Consider the following 14,373-nt stretch of genomic DNA (forward strand, 5'->3'; position numbering starts at 1 on the left):
GGTGTGACTGGGCGTGGGCTCAGTGCAGGGACGAAATCCAACGCATGGATTAGCGTTCTCATTTTGGGGCCCAACAGGTGGCGTGCGGGTGATGCCACCACCGGAAGTCCCTTTGAGATAAACAGCGGAAGTAGGCCGACAGCGCTTCCTTCGTCCTCCGCCTCGAGCCGGCTCAATGGCCTCCTCCGGAGGGGGAGGCGGCCCGCAGCTCTCCGGCGCGGCGCAGCGTCGCTGCGGCAAGCGCTGTGCGCAGGCTCACCCCTCCACCTCCGCGGCCCAGCCGGCTCTCCGCGGCTCCGGCCCGCCCCAGGCGCGCCTGCCAGGATGTGACGTCCTGCGCTTACGCAGCTGGGGGCGGGCCCTCGGGAGGAAAAGCGTCTGAGCCGGGATCTCGCGAGAACATTCTGTCCCCCTCGCAGCTCTCGCGCTGCAGCCCTGCTCCCGTCGCAACGAGATCCTTCGAGATCTTCTCCGCCCCCGCTACCGGTGCCCCTTCTGCGGCCGCTGAGCCGGAGCCGGCCTGAGCAGCACCCTTGGCTGCGGTCCGCTTTGCAAGGACCGAGGCGCTCGCGTGGGTACTCGCGCCCTCCCGCAGCCCCGGTCTCCTGGCCCTCGCGGCCCGCCCTCCGCGCGCCAGCCCCGCCGGGGTCCGTGTCCTGTGTCGGCGGCCGGACCCGGGCCCGAGTCCGAGCAGTAGCCGGCGCCATGTCGGTGGTGGGCATAGACCTGGGCTTCCAGAGCTGCTACGTCGCTGTGGCCCGCGCCGGCGGCATCGAGACGATCGCTAACGAGTACAGCGACCGCTGCACGCCGTAAGTGTGGGCCGGGCCGGCCGCGTGCGCGGGGGCCGGCGAGGGAGCGCCCGCTGCCGTTTGCGACCCTCGCGGCTTGGGAAGCGCCGGCCGCGGGGTCGCCCGCGTTCCGAGGGTCCGGTGCGTGAGGGACCCCGCTCACGCGTGGCCGCCGCCGCCATGCGCGTGGGTGTGCGCTGATCGCGAGGCCTTTCCCCGCGGCCCGCGGGCCGGACGAAGGCTTTGAGCGGGGCTGGACAGCGTGGGGCGCGGTGGGCACTGGGAGGGGAGGCCGGCCTGGGACGTGGGATGGGGTCCCCCCTCCCTGATTTTTTTAAGCGGGCACAGGCTGGTCTCAGAGAGTCGGTACGTTTTTTGAGGCCAGCCCGGAGCTCGGAGCTTTGCACACAGCAGGCGCTTAATGGAAGTAAAGTTGAAGGGGTTCGGGCGCTCGCCGGCCGCAAGGCCCACGTGAGTGGGGGCGGGGCGGCGCCCGGAGGAGGGAGTCGGAGCGGCGGGGGTCCGGGCTGCGGAGGGACCCGGGTCCGAGGGTCGCCGCAGCGCGGGTACGTGTGGGGAAGGGGCTCTCTGCGTGGGGTTTTGTTGCAGGATGCGGCAGGGTGTGCAGTCATTGTGTGCGCAGCTCCCCGCTCTTCGCGGCCATGCGTGCTTGCCGGTGGCTAAGCAGTGACTCAGGGGCTCGCTTTGGCTCCTAGAACCCAAGTTACGGGGCCAGTGTAGACACAGCCCTGAAAAATGGTGACTCATGCAGGGCTTGCGCTGGTTGCAGAGAATGCACACGGACACCCGCGCATCCGTCGGCTTCCTCTCGGACCAGGTCTTACAAAGGCGCTGTAGTGCTCACCAGGTCTCGGTGCATTTTTACCTTGATTTTTTTTTTTTTTTGTCTCACTAGGTTGGACTGTGTCCTCGCTTTATCTTCACTACTCCGAAGGCTCAGGTTTCCCTTTCGCTGGGAAAGTTCGTAGCCCTCCCATTTTAGATTCACCGGGTGCTTCCCCTGAAAACCCGCCCTGCAGCCGCCAACTGTAGTTTGATGTCTGTCCACTTTACACTTTGCTTAATAACTTTATTGAGATCCCAGTCACTTGTCCTGCGGTTAACCCGTTGGAAGAGTGCGATTCGATGGTTTTCAGTGGAGTCAGAACACACGGAGCTGTCCCGTTTGAGGACATTTTTATCCACTCCCACCCCTACCAGTCAGACCTCTTTCTTCATTGTTCACAGTTTTTAACAATGGGGTATTCTATTTTTTATTTCCAGACTTGTATTTCCCAAGCTTGCCGGTGGTTTTTAATCATTTTAGCGTTAATGGCCTGTTTGATGCCGTCTTGTCTGGATTCTAGATGTTCTTTTTCTGTAAACAAAAAAAAAAGTCTCAAGGAATTAAAAACCTAGAGGCCTGAGTTACGCGTGAAGCTGCTTAGTCCCGTCTTGCCTAGTTTTGAATTTATCTCCAAAGGGGACTCAGAAAAAACATCCCAAATCTTGGGAAGAAATCAAATCGTTCCTGTTTTGTCTTTTTGGTAGTTATCAAGCTCTCTCTCTCTCTCTCTCTTTTTTTTTTTTTATTTTAGACAAACAGCTACAACAGTTTTACCATGAATTCCATTTGAAACTGAAAGGCTTGTTACAAATCAAAGAATATAATTTCCACTGCAATTAATTTTGCTTCAAAGAATAAGTGATAGGTGACAAGGTAGAGCATGCGATTGCAGGAAATACTGTCAGGTTTTAAAGTAATTTTCTACATTTGCCCTGTTTTTTCTTGTATATTCTCAATTACAGGAATGTCAGATGCCCAAGTAATTTCTGAATTACTGATTAACTTTCTTTACTGGAATCTTGAGCTCAGTGAAAGTTGAGAGTGGAGAGGTTGCTGGTGTGCTAGTCCTGAAGAATGTCTCTAGGCTCACACACAGGAGGTGGAGCTGAGATGCAGGTCCGGGAGGGTTGCCTGTGGTGGAATTGCCTCATTTTGGACTGGGACTGCGGCAGTCTGCATCCAGTTTTTGAGGAGCCAGTAGAGTCGTAACCCAGAAGAGGTGTTTGTCTTCCCACTGAATTTTGGCCTCATTTAAGCACCTTTTGTTTGCCTGGGATCTAGCAGCCGTCCATGTTAAGTATTGAAGGGTCTGTGGCGGGAAAAGCCAGACGCGAAACAGAAGTGTACAATTCCTGGGGAAGGGCAAGGTGGAAAAGTACAGAATACTGTGAGAATCTCACAAGGAGACCTGGTTTAAATTGGGCTTGGGATGGAGAGGGACTGTGTGGAGAAGGGCCGTTGGCTTCTGGGGACTGTGTAGGAATTCAGTGCCTGGGGAGATCCTGGTGGCTTTGAGGGAGAGCTGCTGTAGGCTCAAGGGGGAAGGCCACACTTGCCGGGTCGAGAGGACCAGGCTGCTCTTGAGCTGCTGGAGAGAGTGGTGTGAGATAAATCTGAGGAGTTTGGCAGGGCACACTAGGTGGCAGGGCCCTGTCAATCCTGTTACAGAGTAGTGTGTAGTACAGGAGGGCGTGGCGGCACTTAGGTGTTTCAAGTGTGATTAGACCGTACCAGCAGGGTGGGTATTCTGAGATGCACGAGGGGGAGGAGGATGCTGGGGGAGACTATGGCCTTGTTGGTTTCCTGTGGGAGTTCTCCACTGTGTAGGGGCTTGGCAGAAACACCAGTGGCTTGGGAGGTAAATTCGGTGGGTTTTAAATGATGAGTGTTTGTGCTGACACTTTTTTTGATTCTGGCCTTTAGAATAAGATGGGAACTGCCTCTTCTTTTTAGTTGAGTTATTTCAATAGGAAAGTTATAACCTTAAAGCTTCTTTGGAGAAAAAATGTTACTGGACTGCCAAGCATAACCAGAGTTGATTGGGCCATACTTTGTATGAACAATTTATAGGCTAGAAGTGAGTTCCTTAGGAACCTGTGGGTGAATTGTTTATATTATCATTTTTATGGACATGAAATAAAACAATACTCACATATTAGGAATTCGAAGCTGTGAAATGGTCTATTAATAACTACTCTTGAGTAAAAGCTGAAAAGTGTGTACAGTTGCTAGTCAATTGGTCCATTAACCTGTGGTCCCTTAGTTGTTGAGCAAAAGTATTCCTCTGTAACACATTGTATAGCTCACGGTGAAACAGCAGGATGACTTGGATCTTTTGGATGCAAAGAAAAGTTGTTGTTGTTGTTGTTTTTTTTTTTTTTTTTTTTTTTATAACAGGCAGAGTGGACAGTGAGAGAGAGAGACAGAGAGAAAGGTCTTCCTTTGCCGTTGGGTCACCTTCCAATGGCCGCCGTGGCTGGTACGCTGCGGCTGGCGCACCGCGCTGATCCGAAGCCAGGAGCCAGGTGCTTCTCCTGGTCTTCCATGGGGTGCAGGGCCCAAGTACTTGGGCCATCCTCCACTGCACTCCCGGGCCACAGCAGAGAGCTGGCCTGGAAGAGGGGCAACCGGGACAGAATCTGGCGCCCCGACTGGGACTAGAACCCGGGGTGCGGGTGCCGCAGGCGGAGGATTAGCCTGTTGAGCTGTGGCCCCGGCCAAGAAAAGTTGATTTGTTAACTAAGCTTCAGACTGCTAAGTCTAATGTAGAGATTATGAAAGCAGTGTCTTTGAATCATTTAAGAATTAAAATACCTTATGTCCAAACTGATGGGTGTATTCTCTAGGAACTTTATTTCATTATGTTCTTATATAACAAATAGTTGTGTGCCTCAACAACACTAAAGTACTAAGATAAAACTAAGTTTTGCTCCTTTTGATGTCAACCTTTCCAAATGGCTGAATGGCCAGGGCTGGGCCAGGCGGGAGCCAGGAGCTTCATCCAGGTCTCCAGCCTGGGTGCAGGGGCCTAGGGCTGGCCTTTGACCGCAGTGGGCCATCTTCCACTGCTCTCCCAGGTGCGTTAGCAGGGAGTTGGATCGGAAGTGGAACAGCAGGAACTCGAGCTGATGCCCATACGGATGCTGGCACTGCAGCCCACTGCTCAGCCTGCTGTGCACAGCGTGAGCCCTGCCTCTTTTTTTTGATTCTGAGATCAGGTGGGTGTGCTACGGACATCTAAGGTGTGAAAGGTGTGCGTGCACTGGGGAAGGAGCACAAAGTAATTCACTACAACAAAGCGCTCTAGCTTCAGCACAGCTGCTTTGCCACTAGGACACCATCTCATGTTGACTCAGGTCCCTGAAAACTTGTTCCTGTATTATCTTCCCCCATGTGCAGCTGGGCTGAGGACACTGCAGAAGGCTCTAGCACTTGCCCAAAGCTGGCCTCTCAGTGTTCCCGTTGATTTAAATCTTAATTGCTCACTTTTTGTTGTTAAAGGTTTATTTATTTGTCTGGAAGGCAGAGTTGGAGTGAGGGAGAGACAGAGAGAACTTTTGTCCACTGGTTCACTCCCCAGATGGCTACAGCAGCATGGCACAGGGCCAGGCTGAAGCCAGGAACTTTGTGTTTCCCACCTGTGTGGCAGGAGTCCAGGTAGTTGGGATGTCTTCCCCTGCTTTTTCCAGGCTATTATCAGGGAGCAGGATCGGAAGTGGAGCGGACAGGACATGAACCGGCGCCCAAGTGGAATGCCAGTGTCACAGGTGGCTTAACCTGCCTCGCCACAACACCGGCACCTGTAATTGCTTCCTTAGTAGCATGACTTTGTATCTGCAGAGTACTGTTTTTCCTGTGTTAGGTCACACGGGCTGATCGTTGTAAGGAAACAGTCTCAAGTCTAGTTCTTGGTTTCATGTAGGCCCAAGAGGGAAGCGCCGAGTGTTTCCACTCTAAGGCCTGTGAACTCTGCTTGTTCTCTACAAACCCGTATACAAATGGTGGATGACCTCACTGCTGATCGTGAAGCTCAGAGAAAAGGGATTGGGAGGAGAGGTTCAAAGCTTCAAGGATGGGAAGAAGAGGACCCCACACAGGGCCACCGCCACCTTCTCCGATCACTGTCTGATCACACGCATTGTATCCAGCGGAGCTCTGTAGTTCAGAACCAGCGACCACAGCGTTGCTTGTTTTTTCTTTTATCCTTGTTGTGTCTGGAATGGGGGACAGGATTGGAGCTTCCATGCCTGCTCTGAGATCACCAACCTCCACAGACCTCCTTGTGTTCAGCTATTTGCAAGCTCCTTGTTTCTTTGAAATTTTCATGTTGGGGTCCTGAGGGAATAATTCAGCCCCAGAAGGAAGATTTTGCAGAGATTTATTGAGGAGAAGCGAAACCTGAGTGGGGCATTTCACTTGTGTTTTTCCAGGGTTCAGTAACATTTATTAGGATGGCACAGGTGTATTTACCTGTGTGCTCTCAGTGACCATCTATGGCAGCAGGGACACTGTGGAATTAATCATCTTTATCTTTTTTCATGCTCATACTTGTCTCTAATTCTCTGTGATGATCTTGTACCAGAAAGCAGTAAACTAAGTTCTAGAGCTGGACCTGATAGTCATTTTTATCTTTTTGGCTTTCCTTCTCAACTAAATACTAAGTTTCTTAGTTTCTGAAACTGTTCAGTTTGTGTTTTACGTTTTGATCCAGTTAAGCAAAATTATCACATAGTGCTTTCTGGTTGACTTTTATGAATGGAAGCAGAATTAAAAAAAACTGCATCATTAAATAATTTTAAAGATGATTGGCTTTCAGTGGACAGTTTGAGAAGGTAAAACAGCTTCTGGGGGTCAGTGCTGGCAGCACTGGCATCCAAGAATGTACCTGTTCAAGTCCTGGCTGCCTCTGATCCAGCTCCCTGCTACTGTGCCTGGGAAAGTAGCAGGAGGTGGCTTTAGTACTTTTGCCCCTACAGCCCATATTGGGGACCTAAATGGAGTTCAGACCCAGCTGTTTGGCCATTTGGGGGCAGAACCAGTGGATAGAAGATCTTTCTCTGCCTCTCTCTGTAACTCTGCCTTTCAAATAAATAAATCTTTAAAACAAAATGAAACAGCTTTTGTAGCGAACTAGTTGGTGTATTTTGTATAAAATATAGACCGTGGCTGCATTGCAGCTATAATGACACCTAATTTTTATTACTTATGATGTGCTTGTCTCTGCCATTAGTCTTTTTCTTTTTTTGAATATGAATACTTTTTTTTTTTGACAGGCAGAGTGGACAGTGAGAGAGAGAGACAGAGAGAAAGGTCTTCCTTTGCCGTTGGTTCACCCTCCAATGGCCGCTGCGGCCGGCGCGCTGCGGCCGGCGCACCGCGCTGATCCGATGGCAGGAGCCAGGAGCCAGGTGCTTTTCCTGGTCTCCCATGGGGTGCAGGGCCCAAGCACCTGGGCCATCCTCCACTGTACTCCCTGGCCACAGCAGAGAGCTGGCCTGGAAGAGGGGCAACCGGGACAGAATCCGGCGCCCCGACCGGGACTAGAACCCGGTGTGCCAGCGCCGCTAGGCGGAGGATTAGCCCAGTGAGCCGCGGCGCCGGCCTATGAATACTTTTTTTTTAAATTAAAGATTTTGTTTTATTTATTTGAAAGGCAGATTTGTAGAGGCAGAGGGCGAAGGAGAGGCCTTCCATTGGCTGGATCACTCCCAAATGGCTGCAACGGCTGGAGCTGAGCTGATCCGAAGCCAGGAGCCAGGAGCTTCTTCCTGGTCTCCCACATGGGTGCAGGGGCCCAAGGACTTGAGCTATCCTCTGCTGCTTTCTCAGGTGCATTAGCAAGGAGCTGGACCTAGCATGGAGCTGGACCAGAAGTGGAGCAACTGGGACGTGAACTGGCACCCCTGTTGGATACTGGTGCTGCAGGCTGGGGATTTAACTCGCTGTGCCACATCGCTGGTCCCATCCTCAGTTGAACTTTAATTGTTGTTGTGTAGCAAAAATTGGAAGTTCTAATAGTGAATTTTCATTGCTTTGTAACAAGTTGGGAACTATTTGCAGTGTATACCTAGACCAACAACAAAAAAGAGGATAAATAATTTGAACTGAGCCAAGCATTCTTTTTGACTATGAATCGATGTGCCACTTTGCATTGCTATTTGGAATGCAGATGTAGCTTTTAAAAGAAGGCAAACATATTAACTGACTTCGAGGAGAATATTGTCTAGAGCACATTAGAAATTAATGTTCTGTCCATTAAAACATTCTCTAATAACAGAATATAGCTTCATTGTCCAAAACAGTAGCCAGAAGCCACTTTTGGGTCTTTTGTGGTTTAAATGGGATTAGTGAGACTGAAGCATTGAGTTTTAAATTCTGTTAAAGTTTGAAGAAATAGCCACATGTGGCTAATGGCTACTTTCTTGGATAGCACATATCTATAACCTAAGACTTCAGGTTTTATTAATTAATGCATTTTATGTTCAGATCTGGTATGCACATGTACATTTGTGTGTGTTGATTTCATTTTTTTTTTTTTTCTTGGAAAGGGAGAGAGAGGTAGAAATAGAGAAAGAGGTTTCCTATTCACTGATTCTCTCCACAAATGTCCACATAGCCAGAGCCGAGGCAGGCTTATGCGGGGAGCCAAGAACAAAATACAACTTGCTACATGGATGCCATGGGCCTCAGTTAGCTGCAGCCTCCCAAGGTGCGCATGAGCAGGAAGATGGTTGTCTGAAATTTGACTCCGACTGGAACCAGAGCACTCTGATCCAGAATGCTGGTGTGCCAAGTGGTGTTTTAGTCACTACTAAAGACTCATCCTTCCTGACCTTTCTCTTCTAACCTTTCCATTGACTGTTAGTCCCCAAACATAGATTGTCGTGTATGATTTGTAAAAAACTATCTTAGGGTGGTTACGCTGTGGTGCAGCGGGTTAAAACCCTGGCCTGCAGTGCCGGCATCCCATATAGACGCTGGTTTGAGCCCCGGCTCTTCTACTTCCTATCCAGCTCTCTGCTATGGCCTAGGAAAGCAGTAGAAGATGGCCCAAGTCCTTGGGCCCCTGTGCCCACATGGGGGGACCTGGAAAAAGCTTCTGGCTTCTAGCTTTGGATTGGCTCAGCTTCGGCAGTTGCAGCCATCTGGGGAGTGAACCAGCAGATGCAAGACCTTTCTCTCTCTCTCTGGCTCTACCTCTCTCTGTAACTGTGTTTTTTCAAATAAAATAAATCTTAAAAAAAATTTTAGAAGAGGGAACAGAGATGTTAGCAGTCATAGTTCAGTTTGTTGTCGGGGCTCAGTAGAAATAAAGCCTCAGTTAGTAAGCGTAAAGAGGAAGAAGTGATTAGTTTCAGGGAGTGCATTGGGAAGGCTTTAAAGCCGGAAGAGGTGATGTTCCTGGAGACTGAGAGAAGACCCAGGCGTTCCAGGTGACAGAGCGTGGCATGGCGAAGCGGACACTGGGGACTGTGATGCTGATGGGTGAGGTGCAGCTCGAAAACGGGGTTGAGTTGGGCTGCGAGAGGCCTGAGGTTCTGTGTCCAGGAGTCTGAGCCTTTAATTTGTTGGGTGTTGTGTGGAAAGTAATTAAAGCAAGACAACTTGAGAGTTACAGAGATAGGGTAAGAAATTAGCCGCCCAGTGGAGTTTACAGGCGGGCAACATTAGTGTTGTTTATTCTGAGAGCTGGTGGTTGTTTTGAGGAGATGCAGATTAAAGCAAGGCTACAGGAGATAATGGAAGATAGATAACTTTGTGATTCAGTTGTGTAGGGGTTGACGTTGGGATGCACCTTAGAGATTCCGATCTGATGGATTTGTGGAAAGATAGCGGTGTGCCAGTTATTAGGTAGAACTTTGGAGTGGAAGGAGTGAATGGAATGGGCACTTTCCTGAAGGGTGGTATGGACTGTGATAAGAGAGACTTAGAAGTGATAGCAGGAGGTTTTATTTATTTTAGTGATTGGTAGCATATTTGTGTAAAGGAAGAAGTTGACACCTGTGCCCATTTGTTTTGTTTTGTTTTGTAAGTTTATTTTAAAATCGCAGCTAGGGAGAGATTTTCCAGCAGCTGACTTCCTCCCTCACTGCCTGCAGCAGGAGTCAGGAACTCCTTCTGTAATCTCCCACGTGGACGGCAGGAACCCAACCTGCTGCCTCCCAGATGTGGGTATCCCAGGCATTGGTTAACCTGTGCTACAATACTTGTCCCTCCTGTTCTCTTGCAATTGGTAGACCCAAAGAACTTAGGATGCAGAGAAAGCCTAATGAAGTCTCAGGCTGTGTCATGTTCTTCCCATCAGTTAGTTCAGAGCATTTTTGCTACTGCTGTTTGGGAAAATTGGTTCACAGGAACTCTTAGTCAGTTGCTAGAAAGGGTGGCTAAGGTCCAGAGAGTTCTAGCCTTCTCCCAATTTGGAGAAAGCTATTAAGTTGATAAAGATTATCTAGTGTTTCTGTAGCTAAGATTTGGACCAAGGCAGAATCCTTACCCTTTTAAAAAAAATTCTTTTTTTAGACTTATTTTTGTATTTGAAAGACAGAGTTACAGAGAAAGGAGAGAGAGAGAGAGGTCTTCGATCTGCTGATTCAGTCTTCAGATGGCTGCAGCAGCAGGGGCTGGTCTGGTCTGAACCAAGGAGCTTCTTCCATATTTCACGTGGGTGCAGCAACTGAAGCACTTGGGCCATCTTCTGCTGTTTTCCCAGGCTCATTGGCTGGGAGCTGGATCAGAAGTATAGCTGGTGGCCGGCGGTGCCGGCACACCGGGTTCTAGTCCCGGTCGGGGCTCCGGATTCTGTCCTGGTTGCCCCTCTTCCAGGCCAGCTCTCTGCTGTGGCCCGGGAGTGCAGTGGAGGATGGCCCAAGTGCTTGGGCCCTGCACCCCATGGAAGACCAGGAGAAGCACCTGGCTCCTGGCTTCGGATCAGCGCGGTGCGCCGGCCACAGTGCACCGGCCGCGGCAGCCATTGGAGGGTGAACCAACGGCAAAGGAAGACCTTTCTCTCTGTCTCTCTCTCTCTCTCACTGTCCACTCTGCCTGTCAAAAAAAAAAAAAAAAAAAAAAAAAAAGTAGAACAGCTGGGACTCAGCTGGCACCCATATGGGATACTGGCATCACAGGCGGTGGCTTTACTTGTTAGAGCACAGTGCTGGCCCTAGAACCCTTCTTACTCAGCAGAATTGTAAGAACTGAGTTCAGAGGGGCTGAGAGGGTCAGAACTGGAGTGGAGCACATAGAGACATGATCTAGAGTCCTCACGCCATCACTTCCAGATTGCAGGACCTTGGGTAAGTGTACCTATTAATGCCTTTGGACTTTGATCTCTTGTAAAGTGTTCAGACACGATGCTTCTGAGGGTTCAATGGCACAATTCATAGAAGCAGTTGGTGTAGCCATTATTAAAGTGTGCGGGAGAGAAGGCTTGCAGCTGTAGGGCAGTAGACTCTGGGAAGAGTCTTTTCTTTCAGCAGTTTTTGGGTGATGTGGATAAGTTTGATGTTATTCTAGGTTGAGAGAGAGCAGATGCTAGAAAGGGACGTGACGCGCTAAGAGTAAAAGAACACAGGGCGAGATTCTGGAGGGCCTGGAATGAAGAGCGTGGAGGGAAGCTGAGGGGCCATGACAAGAAAAGCATCCGCTCCAGTAGAGCTGACCTTTCAAGACGAAAGGGAGTGTCGCGCCCTTCTGGTGGACAAAACCAGCACGTGGCGTGAGAACTGATGATTTAGAAGAATGTGTAGAAGTGGGAGTGAAGTTCCCTGTCAGAAATTCCAAGTCCTTGGAAGCTCATTCTAGAAAAATTCTTCCATGCAGTTGTTTTTCAGGGTTTGTGGACTGTATTCTTGGTGATGTAATGAGCAGTCTTAAAAACAAGAAAAACGTTTACATGGTATTGGTGTGAGTGGACGTGATTTTTATTGGGATTTGAACACATGACCTGGAGAGTTAGAACGTGGTGGGGGCGCTGGTGTCCCCCCTCGTCCACATCTCACACGGGCGGTCCTGCTGTCCGCTGCGGCTTCACTTGCAGCGAGGCAGACCGTTCCGGGAGCGTTACAGCGGCAGGGCCCACGTCGTACACCAGCATGTACTGCTGAGTCTCTGACTTCAGGCATCTTGCCGGCTATGGTTTTGTGTGATATTGCAATACAGTTTGATTCTTAAATGTTTGTTTTATCTTCTAGGGCTTGCATTTCTTTTGGTCCTAAGAATCGTTCAATTGGAGCAGCAGCTAAAAGCCAGGTAGAGTTTTGTTTTCTCCTAAAATGTCTGTCTGCTCTGGTGTGTGCAGCCTTCTGTTCAGCAACTGGTTGAGTGTCCATTGTGTGCTTAACAGAGCTAGATCCTGTGTGTACAACCCCACACAGACCTGATCCCTGTTTTCGAGTACTTGAGTGAGAAGCAGTTAGCTTTATAAAATAGCAGTAGCCTTGCACATTGTTTAATGCAGACTGCTAGGATGTATTTGGCCCTAATCTTGTTGAAGCAAAGCTTGCTTGTTTTTTGATACTTGAAGTGCTCTTTGAAATCTGTCTTGTTGGGCCTTTTGTCTTACTGGTTTTTAAGGTCAGTGTTGATCTAAGTTTCTGAAGAAGAAAAGCATCCCTCTAGAAACACACTAAAGGACTTGCTGGTAGTTTTGTAAACCAGGAACCTGACATGCGAGGGTGCTTCAGAAAGTTGGTATTAAAAATGAAATTAAAAGAGAAGTTCATTTTGGTGTAAAGAATTGTTGAAATCCTATATGAAGCATGCTCAAAAATTAATGGAAAATGTATATTATGTAAAAATTAGGTCTGAATTTTAAAAATGTTAGTATTAGAGTAAACTTAATCTTTTGTTTCTATTTTCAATGGACTTTTTGAAATACTGTTGTGTTTTTGAATAACCAGAACAGCAGAACCTTAACAGTCCTTTCTCAGAACGTTTGAGCTATCTGTAGAATGAGAGAGGTGGGTGTTGGGCTATTTGTGGTCCGTTCTGGAGCACTGTACAGAGTGAGTAGGTTTCGCGTTATGAACTGAGCAAAACTTACAATTTATGAACCTAAAAAAATGATGCTTGATTGATTTTTTTTTAAATTAAATTGGTTATTTATAGTCTTTAAAAATGTCTAAGATTTTTTTTTTTTTGACAGAGTTCGAGAGACAGAGAGTTATAGACAGTGAGAGACAGAGAGAAAGGTCTTCCTTCTGTTAGTTCACTCCCCTAATGGCCGCTATGGCCGGCGCTGTGCCGATCCGAAGCCAGGAGCCAGGTACTTCCTCCTGGTCTCCCATGCGGGTGCAGGGACCCAAGCACTTGGGCCATCCTCCGCTGCCCTCCCGGGCCACGGCAGAGAGTTGGACTGGATGAGGAGCAACTGGGACCAACCGGGACTAGAACCCGGGGTGCCAGCGCCGCAGGTAGAGGATTAGCCAAGTGAGCCACGGCGCCAGCCTTAAGATTTTTTTTTTTTTTTTAAAGATTTATTTATTTGAAAGGTAGAGTTGCAGAGAGAGAGCTTCCATCCGCTGGTTCACTCCCCAGATGGCCTCAAAAGCTGGAGCTCAGCTGAATTGAAGCCAGGGAGCCAGGAGCTTCTTCCTGGTCTGCCTCGTAGGTGCAGGAGCCCAAGGACTTGTACCGTCTTCCGCTGCTTTCCCAGGTGCATTAACAGGGAGCTGGATTGGAAGTGGAGCAGCTGGGTCTTGAACCAGTGCCCATATGGCATGGCAGCTCTGCAGGCCGTGGCTGTACCAGCTTTGTCACTGCGCCGGCCCCATGTATGTCTAAGATATTTTAGGAAGCGATAGATAGCAAATACAGTTCAATTTGAAATGTCTTTTAAAACTCTAGTGGGTTCTCTGTTTCTGAACTTGCTTTCTTACTGAGAGCAGTTATTGTACTGAACTGCCTCCTGAGTTCTGGGTTGACATAGTTTCTGTGATACAGTTTCTTTTTGGCATCTTGCTCAAGCAGCGCCTCATTTGGAGCCTTTGTTTTATAAGAGAACTGAGGTGTCTGCCTTTGGGCACAGCTGAAACAGAGAAGCTCTGATTTCTCTTGTGACGGTCTGTTACACCTCTGCCGTGGCAGGAAGGTCCTGTAAATCTTTTTTTTTTTTTTTTTTTTTTAACAGGCAGAGTGGACAGTGAGAGAGAGACAGAGAGAAAGGTCTTCCTTTGCCGTTGGTTCACCCTCCAATGGCCGCCGCGGCCGGCACACAGCGCTGATCCTATGGCAGGAGCCAGGTGCTTCTCCTGGTCTCCCATGGGGTGCAGGGCCCAAGCACTTGGGCCATCCTCCACTGCACTCCCTGGCCACAGCAGAGGGCTGGCCTGGAAGAGGGGCAACCGGGACGGAATCTGGTGCCCTGACCGGGACTAGAACCTGGTGTGCCGGCGCCGCAAGGCGGAGGATTAGCCTAGTGAGCCGCGGCGCCGGCTAGTCCTGTAAATCTTAAGGAGAAGTTCGTTTGGAATATTTTTTAATATCTTTGCCAGAACCTTCATCCCTCCCCCAACAAAATGTTAGACTAGTTCATCCTAGAGGAATTAGAAATTGTGGGTCACTTGTTCAACAATTATCCAGAAATTATTTCCTGTAACAATGTGAGATCATACCATATTACACAGTTCTTATTTTCTAAAAATGTTTTTCAGTTGCTTGGTTTTTTCCTTGTTTGGGTATCTCATAATTTACTTCAGTGTTCCCTTGTCATTAACTGTCCAGGCTGTTTTCAGTCTT

General features: G+C 49.1%; 1 protein-coding gene across 8 annotated transcripts in view; it reads left to right on the top strand.

Annotated features, from left to right (window-relative positions):
• Window positions 1-362: 362 nt before the first annotated feature.
• HSPA4 (heat shock protein family A (Hsp70) member 4) overlaps window positions 363-14,373 on the top strand; it is a 46,589-nt gene continuing 32,578 nt past the window's right edge. For 5 of the 8 annotated variants that reach the window (XR_011389726.1, XM_051844196.2, XM_051844198.2 and 2 more), the window contains exons 1-2: window positions 363-812; window positions 11,829-11,886. Coding sequence is in view for 4 of the 8 variants with exons in the window: in XM_051844196.2 (XP_051700156.1) it covers window positions 706-812; window positions 11,829-11,886 (165 nt within the window). In the remaining 4 variants the exon portion in view is untranslated. The remainder of the gene's footprint in view (window positions 813-11,828; window positions 11,887-14,373) is intronic. The other 3 variants (XM_070076094.1, XM_070076095.1, XM_051844200.2) reach the window with 3 other exon arrangements.

Source organism: Oryctolagus cuniculus, chromosome 6 (assembly GCF_964237555.1).
Source record: "Oryctolagus cuniculus chromosome 6, mOryCun1.1, whole genome shotgun sequence".
Classification (NCBI taxonomy): domain Eukaryota; kingdom Metazoa; phylum Chordata; class Mammalia; order Lagomorpha; family Leporidae; genus Oryctolagus; species Oryctolagus cuniculus.